Source organism: Acomys minous, assembly GCF_964271855.1.
Source record: "Acomys minous genome assembly, chromosome: 5".
In the NCBI taxonomy this organism is placed as follows: Eukaryota; Metazoa; Chordata; class Mammalia; order Rodentia; family Muridae; genus Acomys; species Acomys minous.
In genome coordinates, this window is record NC_140494.1 from 30,921,848 (window position 1) to 30,936,734 (window position 14,887).

Sequence of the window (14,887 nt, forward strand, 5' to 3'; positions counted from 1 at the left end):
TATTTCATAAAATCTATAATTGAAAAGCAGATTCACTATTAGACCTGGGCTATGCCAAGCAATAATACAATCTTACTTTTTAAATGTAGAAAAATCTAATTAAGATTAGATTTAAGATTCAGCTACTGAAGCAAGCTGTTGGCATAAGCCTACACTCAGGAGGCAGAACCATCAATATCTATGAGTCCCAGGCCAGCCTGGGCTACAGGACAAGTTTTAGCTTAGCCTGGGCTATGCAATAGGAGCTCGTCTCAATAAGTAAATAAAAACAAACAAATAAACAAATGTATGTGTCCAGGTGTACTAGATACTATAGGAGTACTAATTCCCATGTGTCCAGTCACTGCTCTGTCAGACAGGAGAGAGCGTCTGAGAATCAAAGAGGGCTCAATAGAAAGAACAGACACACGCTTACTGTGGTAAGTCCTGTGGACAGCATGAGAAACAGACAAATAGCACCAGCATAAAGACAGTTATGATGAGCACAAAGCAGAGGAAAGGGGATGCTGGAGAGACAGAAAGGAACATGTGCAAAGGAGGCTCTTGTTCTGAGTGGGGCAGTTACGCTGGAAGGTGGGACAAAGAAGCTCTAAAGAGGACAGCCTTGGGCAGGCCTGAAAGTGTCGCCAGCAGGCCAGAGATTAGTCTCAGAACACTGTCAATAAAGAGAATTTCAGTGAGGATGGATTTGAGCCGTGTTTAGAGAAAACTTGCTTGACATTGATGTGGATAATGGACATGGAGCTTGGCTGCACCATGACCAAGTAGCTACTGCACTAGTGTGGGACTCTGCGGAAGAAGGCTGAAGTCTGACTTCTCCGGATTGCCAATCACGCTCTGTCTATGAAGGCGGGCTCCCTTTCTTAGCAGAGTTCTCACTCCACCTGATCTGGTAAGCCCTGATTTTTAAAGGGGTATTACATAGTCCTAAAACAAAGATACAGGCCAGACCTTTTCCTGATAAGCAGCTCTAATAAGCCCAGGGGATTGGTGGAAGTACCCCACCCCTGCTGAGATCCTAGCCTCCAGAAAATGACCTTTAACTGTAGAAATCATCCCCTCACACTTAGGATAATTAAGTACCATTTTCTCCTTCTTGTGATAGAGCCCCATGTTACTGACTGAAAATGAGGCACTGTACCACTGTTTGTGGATTAACTCTCCTGCCACCCTTAGCCCTAGCAAATCATTTACCCTCAAAACCCCTTCTTGCTGCCCAGGGTTTATAAATCCCTAATTCACAATTAAAGTTTGGCTTTCTCACTCCACCAGGACCATCTCAGTCTTGTCATTCTGGAAAAGGATGCACCGGGCTTCCAGGACTTTCTGCCATTTGTCTGCAGGAGGAATTATCCTCTCCATCATGCCAAGACCGGGTGCTGACCACTGGGAAACCACTTGCGGGGCCTGCATCTCACCGGACCTGCCTTCAGGCATCTGCCTGCATCCCCTGTCATGCCTGGGTAGCCTTCTGATGCTGCTGCTTGTTTGTCTGCTTCCTATGCTGTGACCTCAGCAGGAAGGGCTGTAACACTTTTTAGTCTTGTGAGGCTCCCGAGTCTCCACTGCCCAATGAGACCTGCAGTCTCATTCTAAAAAGAGCTAACTGTAACACCTGATGGAAATTCATTTTCCACTTTCCCCCCCAGAGAAGCCAGAAACATGGCCTAGTGCCCAGGCCATGAACTTCACCCTAAAACTCTCTAGTTGCCCCTGAATGTGAAATGGGACCTCTGATGTCAAGTCTACCTGTTATTGTCCAGAAGCAAGCAGTGCCTGGACTTACCTGCCGGATGTGGGGCCCAGAATACCTACCATATGCTGAAGGACACACTAGCTCAGGCAAAATGCAATGAGGAAATGGTACAGGTTCGGGGGGGGGGGGGAGGGTAGGATCTACTATGGACATGCTGATGGAGGAACATCAGGAGACTTGACAAGGTCCATAATGATCTTAGAACAAGCAGAGGCTTCTGAGGGTCTGTAGCAATTACAGCAAGAACTGGGGAAATGCTGTCCCAGTGTATCCTACAGAAATGTGGCTATGTGTGTGAGGGGCCTTAGGGCATACATGAAGAGAAATAAGCATGTATGTACCAATCAAGTATCTGGGCAATGGCGCAACTGTAGCTGACAGCCTTCACGTGGCCTGGGGTGTAACACACATGAGGCTTGCGATGGCTGTCCACACACTGCACCACTGTGTAGAATGGCTGGCCATCCTCAGTAGTACTCTGCAACCAGCTCCAGTGGACTAGAAGACACCTGTATACTATTCCAACATGGGGCCGAAGAGCTAACAAAATCTAGTCTGATACCATCGGCAAGCAACAGTCATCAACACTTCCTCTTCAGCTCATATCAAAGGACAAAGTAGGAGTGAAGAATTGCGGCCTAAGAACAAAGTTCTGCTCTATCTGTAAGGGGCTGGACATCTACTGCAGAGCACAGAGAGCAGGTGTGAGGTCACTGCAGGCTGCCAGCAGGCCTGGGTCTCCTCTGACACCGGCATGGCAGAGGCCCCACAGTTTAAGCTTTGCTTCGTTGGCCTCCCACAAGAGCTTATTGTTTTTAGTTTATAAGAGGAAGAGAATGTGTCCATCATGCATGGGCCCTAAATTCCATCCCCTGCACCTCAAAACCAAACAAAAACGGTGGAGAAAGGACAGAATACGTACTTATAGATTCTGAAAAGATATACACCAAAGCATTCTCTTTGGATGCCAGCTGCAGTGGTACATGCCTGGAACCCCAGCACTCCAGGGTACTGAAAGGTGAGTGGGGCAACCTCAGCTATGAGGAAGTCCAAAGCCATCTTGGACTACATGAGGCACTGTCTCAGAGACAACGGGGGCCGGGTTACCTCTGGGTCATTTTAATTTTCTTATTTACGGGCTTTTTCTATCTTAAGTTTGCAGTGTTTTCATAGAAAAATTGTCATAAAAGGCAACGAGACTGAGGACTTTGCAAGGGCAAAGGTTGCAGAGCTGAGGGATTCTGTAAAGAGGCTGGATCCAATTCTTTTGTCTCCGTGGGCCTCATGCCTACTTCTGCTGCTGCTGAAGGGATGTCCACTTATTTTCTTTTTATGATTTCTATTCAGCATAGCTGTGAAGGAAAGTTAAGGCAGACCTTTCTGAGGAGACAAAAAAGCCTCTGTAGCCCATGGGATGGAAACTTCCTAAGAGAACACTGGTTCTGTCATCAGAGAATTCCGCTGCTGGGGGACAGAACAAAGAGCAGAGAGCCTGTTGGTGCTGCGCTGTCACTGCGGGGCAGGCAATGCTAGTAACTTCATATTTTAATGACAGGGCGAGGAACAAGGTGTCCCATTCACTGAGAGCTCCTGCCACCGCGGCGTCTCAGGCCCTGCCAAGCACATCACTGAAGTGGAAACAAAAAGAAACTTACAAGGAGCGCGAAAGGGCCTGAGAGCAGGTAGATCACCAAGGGCCACATCAATAACCAGAGAAAACAGGGTGGTGGGGGTGGGGTGGGTGACGCCCTGTGATCCCTCACCAGCCAAACTTTATGCATTAAATCTGGCTTCGTCCTGTCTGCTGCTGTTGATGTTACGGAACAGTTGAAGCACTCAGGGAAACGCCGAGTTGGGCCTTAAAGATAAATTATAGCTAGTGAGCCTCATTGCACCTGGCTGTTTAGACAGCAGGTTTCATCAGTTCATGGTAGAAAGCCTTGTCTGTGCTAAAGCTGTCCCTAGTGCAAGCTAACCTGTGATGACAAGGGTCAGCAAGAGGCAAATCTCACCCTTTCTCTTTCCTGTCCCCAGTTTGTATGGAGCATTCTCCCCTGCTGCCACGAAGAGGAGGGTCAGCCCAGCCTCGTGCTCCACCTGGGGCAGCCTGCTTCCCGGCATGCTCGGCTTGGGTTTCAGGACTTTCCTTTTCTTCCCTCCTGGCTTGCTGGTGCAAATAAGCCTTCCATTCTAGAGCAGGGAGCTGGGGAGTGGCTGAGCTTCTAACTCTTCCCAGCTTTCAGCCACGCCAAGAATGCCCAGGAGCCTTCCACAGCCTGGCTTAGGCCCACAAAGCAAACTCCTCAGAGACTGCCAGAAATGCACTCCCCACCCCCCAGGCCTAAAACACTGCTGGGTGAGGCTGGTTCTCTGTGAGTCATCTCCTTCGGAAGTCACCTTCTTAGAAACCACAGGCTCTCATAACACACCTGACCTTAAAGTGCTGCCTTCCAGGTTCCCTGTCGCCTCATCTCACCTTTTTGTTTAGTTTTTAATTTCTTTTATGGTTCCCAGAGGGACTGAGGCAAACAAGTAACTTTGAGTGGCTGGCATGTGTTTCTGAACTGAAGGCCAAGTGTCTCTAGTGGGCTGATGGCGGCTGGTAGTAACGTTTCCCCTTGTTTGAAGCCTGTTTGAACACTCTCCACTGCATTTCATGGGTCATGGACAGTCACTGACACTCAAGACATTCCTGAGCGTAAAGTTACATATCCAGCCACAAAACCAGAAATGAGCGGGAGACAGGGGCTGCTTGCCTGAACACAGGACCAAAGTTTCCATTGCCATAGAGGTCTGTCCACAGCCACCAAGGCCTACTACAACAGTAAGCCTGATCCCTGGCCTGCCAGCATTTGGGCAAGGGAGGAACCTGGATTACCCAATAGACTCTAGCAGCATGGACCCAGAAGATAAACAGGAAGTGAGGGCTCCAGGCTAGGTAGATTTCTCTCTTACAGCTATCCATGACTTGAAAGAGAGGGGAAACTGAGTCCAGGTCCCCAAGACAAACCAATGTCTAAATGGTATGAGAAGCTGGCCTGATATAGGGTCCTTAAATATAATAGGGAGGAAGATGAAAAGGCAGGGTTGCAAGGAAAACAAGTACCATGGCCAGGTAAAAGCTGTGGCAACCAGATCACCTGTTTATCGAAACCCAAGCTTAGCCTACTGCAGGTATTAAGTTGTTGCTTGAAGACTTCACCCAAAATACCCAACATGCTTTGGGTGGCCTCACTTAATACACAATGCAGTGGCCACTGTTACGTTCATCCACATCCTACAGGTACGCAAGCCAGTGGCTACAGGAAGCCAGCATTTTCTGGACAGTGCTACTCTTTTGTTTTTTTTGACAGTGCTACTTGTATATACATATTTAAAACATCACTGTCATGGCTGAGAGGCTGGTGGCAAGCTTTCCTCTGTTTCTGAAACAGTTATCTCAGGTACCTTGGGTATTCCGGAACACTCAAGCCAGTCACGGACGATATTCTCAACAGACAGGCCGAACCTTCAGAAACAAAACAAGAACCAAATGGTTAAAAGAAAAAAAGCACCTCAGAGCTCACACAAGCAGGATGGCAAATAACTCAGGCAGAGGAGGCTCTCTCTTGAGAAAGAGCACTGCCCCACTGGATGAGGGTGTGGGAAGGAGCCCAGCACATCAGGCGCGCAGCAACAGGTGCTTTAACGCTTTGAGGTGAGTGTTCCCAGACACACGAAGCCTGCCTGCCTGCCTGTTGAAGGAAGCGAGGAAGGGAGGCCTCAACAGCAGCTGGTGTGGCAGCAAGTCTGTGAAATGGACAGTGACAATGGGCTGCGAGAACAGGGCACACTGAGATGGGCCCACATCAAACCCTGTCTGCATGCAGCATTACGTATATCTCTTACACTGGCTCAAACGCTTTGCTTTCCTGCCACTCTGACGTCACTGGTCTGTTAAATCATCACCTATCTGGAATGTGAACAGCTAGTGATCTTCAGTGATGCAGTTTACAACAAACCCACCTCCCTGCATTCCCCTTCCAGACAATTCTCACTCATGCCCACTATGTGCCCACTATCTTCCCACTGGGCCTTAGCCAGGAAGAAAGCATCCTGCTCCCTTGGGTAGCCCCCATCACTCCTGTCCCCGACTCAATCAAAGGGCCCAGCACAGTTGGGACAGAGCGATTGGGTTTGCATCACTTTTACTGTCTCCCTGAAGGGGGAAGCTCTCTAGCAACGAATCCCAGCACTCACCACGTTACCTGGTAGGAAAGTGCATCTCTGTGATGCTATTTTTATTTGAATGAATGGAAACACGTTTCTTGGGGCAGGGAGATGGTTCTGTAGGGAAAGCCTTGGCTGTTCAAGCCTGACGGCCAGAGTTCCATCCTAGAACCCACACAAGAAACTAGATGTGGTGGCACACCATCTCTAATCCTAGCACTCCTACTAGGAGAAGCGAAGTGGAGACCGAACTGCCTGAAAATTTGGAGGCCAGCTTGTAGAAAATAAGAGACCCTGCCTTAGCAGGGTGAAGTTGAGACCTGACTCATATATCATATACAGGTATATGAACACACGCATGTACATGACCATGTACAGGTATTTGAACACACACATGTACATAAGTTTAAGCAGAAATTGTCGAAATATTCAGTATAACCCACAATGATGAGACACAAGACAGAAGACGGGGAACGAGCCCGAGACAGAGGGACTACCTTTTCAGGCCTTCCTAGTGCCCAGGATACCAGGGCCTCATCAGAAAGCTAAGCATCACCATCAAGGGGCCTTCTCATCATTTGCTACTAGGTAACAGTGTCAATCTAGTGTAAATAACAAATGTCCTGTACATTTTTCACTAGGAGATGTGTGTGAAGGGAGGCAGCTGCTCCTCAGAGCACCTTTCAAGAGGACCACTGTCCTCCCTTGAGCTTGGGAGAAAGTCTGGAAACACCCTCAGTGGACTTGGCTAACCAGACAGGACTAAGAGGGTGGGCTTGGTTGGCCACTCAGAGAAAAGCATCACAGATGATGATCTCAGAAGACAGGGCTGGAAGCTAGTACACACAAAGCAGGCCCCAGTGCTCAAAGCCCTGGGCTGCTCAGACGGAGGCAGGAAGCAGACCTCTCTACCAAATGAACTGTGCCCCAGTGATATGATCAATGGTAGGTAAGGTGAGGACAGACTGCCTTTCTTTCAAACAAGAATAGACCTTCAGCTGAGGCATCTTACTTCCTATGTAAACAGAACTCGGTCTTATCTGCCAACCTCATACTATCAAGGGGAAAATAATAATAATAATAATAATAATAATAATAATAATAATAATAATAATAATTTTCTTGAATGCAGGTAGGAAGTGTTCACTGGCTTAATTTCTAGACAGACTCCTGTGGGCTACACTCTGGCATTTTCTTAGTGACCCTTACAAAAGCCAAAGCCAGACCATGCAGCACCTGACTTCCAGGAAAATAGGTCCCCTGCATATGAGGAGAGACAGCACTCAAGATGCTTAGAAGTGGCATGGGTGATCAAAGGGCTTGACACAATGGATATATCTGAGAGCTCACAGGATCTGTGATTAAATGTCCTGAAAAGGAAACATCAGAGATGTGACTTAATTGCCATTTTTGAGTGATTTTACAAACGATGGTGAACAGCTGTTGGGCATTCCCACAAAGGAGAAAATCCAGGACACAAACATCACTCCCTTCCTGGAATTTCACTGCAAGACCCTCCTTTCAGGAGCATGGAGGAGGCTGGGGAGTGAAGACTGAGAAAGCAGGTGTTTGAGCATGGTCCCACGCCCTTGGATGAGAAGGCTGACGATCAGGCAAACAGCTGTATGAGACAAACATCTGGTGGAGCCACTGCGCCCAGAGTAGTGGGGAGCTGAGGTGAAAACATACCAGCGATTGACTGTCTGACGAACAGATGACAGGCACTTCACAGCATGCCAGCAGCTTGCAGGATGTGTGTCTGTGATGTGGAAGGCTGTCTCCTGGCTCAGGGAGAACAAATGGGGAGAGGCTCTGAAAAGAGGTGCCACTTGAGCATATAGTTGGGGAGGCTGCAATGTGCTGAATGTTTGGCCAAGACCATTGGAGATGAGGAAAGACACAGAGTAAAAAGATTCAAGAGCCTGTTCCACAGAGACCCACCAGCAGCACCCAGAATGGGGGGGGGGGGGGAAGGGACCACTACAAAGCAAGGAAGACGCTGGAGCTAGGAGGCCACGTGGCAGGCTGCTGATTTGCAGGCATGTGTGCATCCGTGGGCACATGCACCTAATTTGGAGATAGGGTCTCACTATGTAGCACAGGGTGGCTTCAAACTCAAGCTCCTTCTACCTCAGTTCTCTGAGTATGTGTGCTGCCACCCCCATGCCAAGGATGGAGAGCGCTGGGGAAGGATATGGAGGGCTGAAAGATTGAGGGTGGACTCTGGGCTCCATCAGTCTCTACAAGACAACATTTCACAGAGAGCATGTGCCCATCTACGGCCAACTCTGAGGATTTGCTTCTTGGCAAACAGTTAAGCAGATACTGTTGCCATGTTTGTATCTGCACACAAACTCTATGGTGGCATTAAAAGAGAAAACAAAGGCATTCCTAAGCACTGCCAAGTGAAGGCACAGAAGTAGCAGCTACCACCTATGTAAGAGCAGTAGAGAAAAAACCTTCACCTAACCCTTAGCGAAACAGCACAGCGCTAGTGTTATTATGCACGAGTTGAACAAAGTCCTGAGAGTTTGGGAAACGTATGTACAGCCACACAGATGGTGCCTGGAGAGCTGATGTTGAAATTTATGAAGCTCCACTTTCTTTCCCATGCTGAACTCAGGCCTCATGATGAATCACTTTCTGCAGTGGCATAGACACACCCACAGGCGCAGAACCTGTGCACCTGTGCCCAACACAACTTTCCCATCGCTAACACTGTGGATGCTGAAGTGGCCTGCTTCCTGCTGGGACTGCCCTGCTTGTCAGCTCTCCAGTTATATTTCTGAAGAGATAAAGAGGCCCTTTCAGGGCAGAGATGCGAGGGCAGGAGAACTCCCTAGGCTACATTCAGGAGCAAAAACTATTCTCCATTAAGTGAAGGGAGCTTGAATTTTCAGACTGGGTTTCTCTTGAGGCTCAAAACATCTCATAACCATGGTAACTTTAGTCCTTTTAGTAGTAGCTGTGAGAAGTGGATGGTGACTGTCTGGTCAGGCGTTGAGTCTACAGCCTCAGTGGGCAAAGTGAGTGCTGACGGGGTTTTCTAAGGCTCTGCTGTTAGTGCAGACATCACACTGCACTAAGCCTCTCTGGGGAACTATGGAATAAGACGTTAGACCAGAAGAAGGAGGAGGAGGAGGAGGAGGAGGAGGAGGAGGAGGAGGAGGAGGAGATGCATGTATTAACACACACACTCAAAAAAAGCAAGGGAGCCACCATACAAAGATGCTTCATTTTTCGGGGAAGAAATGGACCAGATGTTTTCAGAGCAAAGGGGCATCTATGCTGGCTTTGCTTTTCTGATCATGACTATAGAAATGCTGCAGCAGTTGTTAAGTCAACAGCTGCCTGTTACAGACAAACAGTGGCTAAGCTAGTGCTGTAAGCTTTCCCTGTGAGGTCACATGGCTTACACAATCACATCAGACAAGCAGAAGCATTTCCACGGAGCCAGGACACAGCACACATAGGAAATGACCCTTCTGCATGTCTCATCACTGTGGAAATTGGTTTTATCCAGATAGCTGACAGGACACATGCCCTTTGTATCTGCCCTAGGGCGTTCACTCTTCCCACTCTATGGCTGAGATGTGGTCTGGGAGCAGCAGGCAGTGCTGCCCACTGGCTGCCTGCTTGTGTGCACCGCACTTCCCATGGCAGCTTTTGGGGGCTATTTTGAGACCCTCTGGGCTGTAAATGTGGCCAGAATTAGTTAATATGGAAGGGGACAGAACATACTTGCCCCCCTGACATGATACCGCTTAGAAAAGCAAGCTATGCTTAGAGCCTAGAGAGCAAATGAGTGAGTGATCTTTTCATGACGTGGAAGTGAAGAGAAATAGGCACAGATGTGCAGGGAGGTGGGCAGCACACACCTGGCCGTGGCTGCCGTTGACTTCCAAGCTGCTGTGGTGAGGATGAGGCAGTGACTATCAGCTGGATCTGTGCATGGCCTATCAGTTTGCTGGCTGATTGAGTGTGATGCTGTTATCACTCTTGGCTCCGACCTTCCGCCTCCTGGGATTCCAACACTCACATTCTGCTGCTCCCTTCACAGCCCAGCACACAGTCCCACCGGCTTTCACAGGAAGCAAACGCAGGCCTCAACAACTTTGAAAGTATAGGTACTAGACACAGGAAAGGATGGAAATGCCCTTGTACTAGAATAGAGTTTAGATTCTATACAGGCTTTTAAATATTGATAAATTATGCTTTCCAGCCCCTTCTTCACATGTGGAAGCACCCATGTGTCTCAGAGCTTTCCAAGGTGTTGCTCAGTTTGCTGATGAGAACAAGGTGTGTGTGCTCAGTGAAGATTGCTGATGAGGCAAGTGAGGACTCCCTGCTCCATGGGGGAGCAAGAGCAGGAGGTTTAAACAAGCAGATGAACATGCACACACAAACACCATAATTGATGGGCAAGATTAATCAGTAGCTGTAGCTGACACCAGGACCTGAGGGAGCTGATGTACCTGCTATTCCCCAGAGGGGCATAGATTTTTGCATGGGGAGGATGGTGCATGAGTCCCTCTGGATGGCCTTCTGAGCCTGTTACCTTGTCCCTATCTCCTTATCCCCCATATTGAGTGCAGGAACAAGCAGCTGCCCTTTGCACTTCAGAATGTAGCTCGGTGGCCAACAGAGAAAAGCCAGGCTCACACCTGATTCCTTTATTCAACATCACAACTCACTCATTTGTAACTGTGGTACCTCTCAAACAACCCATGGCGCTGTTCGTTGTTGCTTCAAAGCCTACTGCCACTGTGCCTATCACTGAACTAGTTCCAGTCTCAAGATCTCTTGACGCAAATGCTCTAGTGTTCTCCAGCAGCTCTCCCAGCTTCTGGCTCTTCCATTCCCCTTTACACACACACACACACACACACACACACACACACACACACCTGGCACATAGCACCTCACCAGAGACACTTCTCAAGGCTGCAGAACCTTCCGTTTCAGGTCCCATTTCAAGCTGCAGGCTGATGAGCCTCCTGTCTGTGCTCCCAGGAGCCAGCACCTCATGATGCCCTTCATACACTGACTGCAATATCCTGTGCTGGTGATAAGAATGACCCATCATTTTGGTAGTTGAATAAGATCTCTCTGGAGGCTGGCATTAGATTTATTCTTCCCTCCCTCCCATAGTCAGTCCAGCCTAAATCCTGCTACAGGAGATGCTCCACAGAGAATGTTAGTAAGTCACAGAAGGACAGTGGTGCTGAGGCACTGTGACACTGATGCACTGGCCACTCTGCGATTGGCAAAGCTCTGCCTGCTCAGCATGGCTCAGGTGCCTAACAGATGCACCAAAGGATCCCTTTGTAACCGGGGCCAGAGATTAGAGGCTCCAGGGATAGACATGCGGTCTTTGGAGGCTGTGTAAAATTAGTACAATATGCTGCATAGGTAATGAAGCAAAGATTCTGTTTGAAGAGCAAACTAGATTTTGAGATTAGTTAGCAGGCAGGAATATGTTTATGTTTGAAAACGGACTCCAATATACCTGATGAAGTAGGTTTGTTGAAGGCAAAAGATCACTTTACCATTTAAGAAGAATTTTCAATGAGAGTTAAGCCTGCTAGGCTAGGCATGATCCCACCGGGCAAGCTGCCATCAAAGGCATGCAGTGGGTGGTTGGCAGCCACGCAGGGCATGGGTGCTGCTCTGATCTCCACAGCTGTAACAAAAGTCTCTTTGTGGGCCCAGTGCACTGCCTCAGTAAATATCCACAATGACAAAATCCAGGCCCATGGAGCCAGGGGGCTCAGGGCATCCAAATGAACTCCATATTGCATCATGGAGATTAGAAGTAAGACAGACCTCCCCAACTAAAGTGTACTGTGCCACCTCAGTAAAAACTGCTGCGTTTCTGTCTCAAGACCTTTGTCCTGTAGGACTGTAGTCAGCACTCAGAAGACACACTTAAACCCAATGGAAGAGGCCATACACCACACCTCTACATCAATCTCTTCCCTCTGCCCTTCCTCCTCCCGCCCTCCTTCCTTATTTCCTCTGCTTTAAGTCCTAGAGATGGGTCTCTTACTTTATCAGGGAACCTAAATTGCCCTGGGGCAGGTATAAAAGAAAAGCACTAACAGTACAGAAGTCAGGCACATGTCTAGCACGTGTGGGGCTGTACTCAGGGGCCAGGGGGGAATACAAATACCTTTCAGATCTACTTCTGAATAATACATTGCCACATCTGATATCATTTTTGCAGGATAATCACCACTTGTGCTGGCTAGTTTTATGTTAACTTGACATAAGCTAGAGTCTTCTGAGAAGAGGAAACTACAATTAAGAAACTGCTTCCATGAGATCGGACCGCAGGTGTCTGAGTCAAGGTTTCTACTGCTACAACGAAAACACCATAATAAAAAAGCAAGTTGGGGAAGAAAGGATTGATTCAGCTTATACTTCCGCATTGCTGTCCATCATTGAAGGAAGTCAGGACAGGAACTTAAACAGGGTAGGAACTTGAAGGCAAGAGCTGATACAGAGGCTATGGAGGGATGCTGCTTACTGGCTTGCTCAGCCTGCTTTCTTATAGAACCCAGGGCGACCAGCCCTCCTCCATTGATCACTACTGGAGAAAATGCTTTATAGCTGTATCTCATTTAGGCATTTCCTCAACTGAGGCTCCTCCCTGCCGACTCTAGTGTACAGTTGACACACAAAGCCAGCCAGCATAACAGGCAAAGCATTTCTTAGTGATTGATGGAGGAGCACCTAGTGCACTCACTGTAGGTGGTGTCGCCCGTGGGCTGGTGGTTCTATTAGAAAGCATGCTGAGCAAGCTTTGGGGAGCAAGCCAGTTAACAGCACCCCTCTATGGCCTTTGATTAGCTCTTGCCTTCAGGTTCCTGCCCTGTTTGAGTTCCTGTCCTGACTTCCTCCAATGATGAACAGGAATGTGGAAGTGTGAACCAAATAAACCCTTTCCCCCCCAAGTTGCTTTGGTCATGGTGTTTCATCACAGCAATGGTAACTCTAAGACACCATCACAATATGTCTACTTTTAAAAAAAAAAAACAACCAAGATGCTAAATCTGAAACATTTAAGGCCGTCCACACCAGGCTGTTCCTTGCCATGGCTCAGTTGCTTCAGCTGTCAGCCATATTTGTGAATAAGTACAGAACCAAGGAATCCATCAAGTATCTGATTCTGAATGATGCACAGATTGGTTTCATGTATACATGTTTCTGCTTTATTTTATTTTTAAGTAGTGTTTGTTCAGTAAGATGGCTTAATGGGTAAAGGTGCTTTCCGTGCAAGACTGATGCTATGAGTCCAGAGAGAATTCACTCACAAAGCTGACCTCTGAGCACATACGCACCTTGCTGCACGCATGCTTACACAGAAACAAATCAGAATTTAATCCAGGGTCAGAATGCATGGTTAACAAGTGTGGGTCCAGGTACTGAAAAGAAAGCCACAATAGAGCCAGGACTAACAGCAAAGCTTCCAGCTGCTGAAAGAAGGTAGGAGTTCAGGAGGTTCTGACAAAGAAGTTCAGGGGAAATCCAATATGTAGAAAAAGCCTCCATGTCCTCACAGCATGTCATCCCCTGCACCTAGCCTGGTGGCATATGCACCACCCTTGAGACATCTAATTTAGAATGCCTACCAGACAACCCATCAACATGCAAGTGACTAGCCTTGCATCAATCTAAAACAGTATCTGTGTCAAAGAATTCATTTCATACTTGGAAATATTTATGTGCATTAAATACACAGCTAAGCCTGCAGGTCAGAGAAAGAAAAGTAGTACCAGCTCTTCAACAGAGAGACACCTAACTTGTCCAAGGGGTCCCTCATTAATGTCTGAATGTCAATTTTGCTATTAGAAATTACACTTTCAGGTGTTTGTGTTTAGGAGGTAAAACAGAGCATTAGGAAAAGCAAGGGGGAGGAATCTGCATCTGCAGCAGCGCCTTTGGCTTCCACTAAAAGCCATGAGAGGCCAGGTCCCTGTAAATAAGCACATCCTGCAACAAGAGTGCCCGTCCTTCTCCGGGAGCGTGCAGTGAGCATGGAGATGAGGTCATAGGCTGCAGCAGTCCCTGTGGGCTCGCTCATACACTAAAGGAAATGTTCCTTAGCTTGAACCCTCAGCTTCCCCAGCTCTGGAGCCAGGCTGCTGCTCAGGTGCTTGCCTAGCGTGCATAAGGGCTTTATCCTGGCATCTTTAAATCAGTAGTGGTGACGCACACCCCTGTAATCCCAGTGCTTAGGGAGTTTGAGGCTAGCCTGTCATGCACGAGACCCTAAGTGAGAATGTCCTTCCAAGGACTGAGTGCCATGATAAGCAATGCTGGTTTCTAACAATCTTCCTGATGATGACTCTGAGAACATTAAAGTCAGAGCTTATGATGATGCACATCGATCTGTGTGCAGCACTGTGCACATGACTTGGTTCTGTTTGAATGGGCATATTAACCATTAACTGAGCACCTAGTACAAACATAGGTATCAGCTTTTTAATGCCTACTAAAATACTGTCCATGGAGTTTAAAAGACTTTCTCCAAATTTTGAAATTAGAAGGTATGATGGTTAGAGTTAACTCCCAACTCGACACAGCCTAGAACCACTTAGGAAGATACATCAGGATGGCCTGTGGGTGTGACCACAGGAGACTGTCTTGACTGCCCTGATTGATGAGAGACAACCTGGTCTGAAAGTGATGGCAGCATTACCTGGTTTGGAGCCCTGGGTTGTGTAGAAAAGGCTAGCTGTTTAGCATTCCCTCTGCTCTAGACTGTGAGTGAGATGTGACCAACTGCTTGAAGCTCCTGCTGTCTTGACTTTGCCACAATGATAGACTATAATCTCAAGTTGTGAGCTAAAATAAATCCATTTCCCCGAGTTGTCTTGTGTCAGGCATTTTATCAGAGCCACAGACATGAAACTATGA

General features: G+C 47.8%; 1 protein-coding gene across 14 annotated transcripts in view; it reads right to left on the bottom strand.

Annotated features, from left to right (window-relative positions):
* Window positions 1-14,887, bottom strand: part of AOPEP (aminopeptidase O (putative)) — a 273,680-nt gene that overhangs the window by 76,832 nt on the left and 181,961 nt on the right. For all 14 annotated transcript variants that reach the window (XR_014779644.1, XR_014779645.1, XR_014779646.1 and 11 more), the window contains one exon: window positions 5,204-5,264. Coding sequence is in view for 5 of the 14 variants with exons in the window: in XM_084784051.1 (XP_084640177.1) it covers window positions 5,204-5,264 (61 nt within the window). In the remaining 9 variants the exon portion in view is untranslated. The remainder of the gene's footprint in view (window positions 1-5,203; window positions 5,265-14,887) is intronic.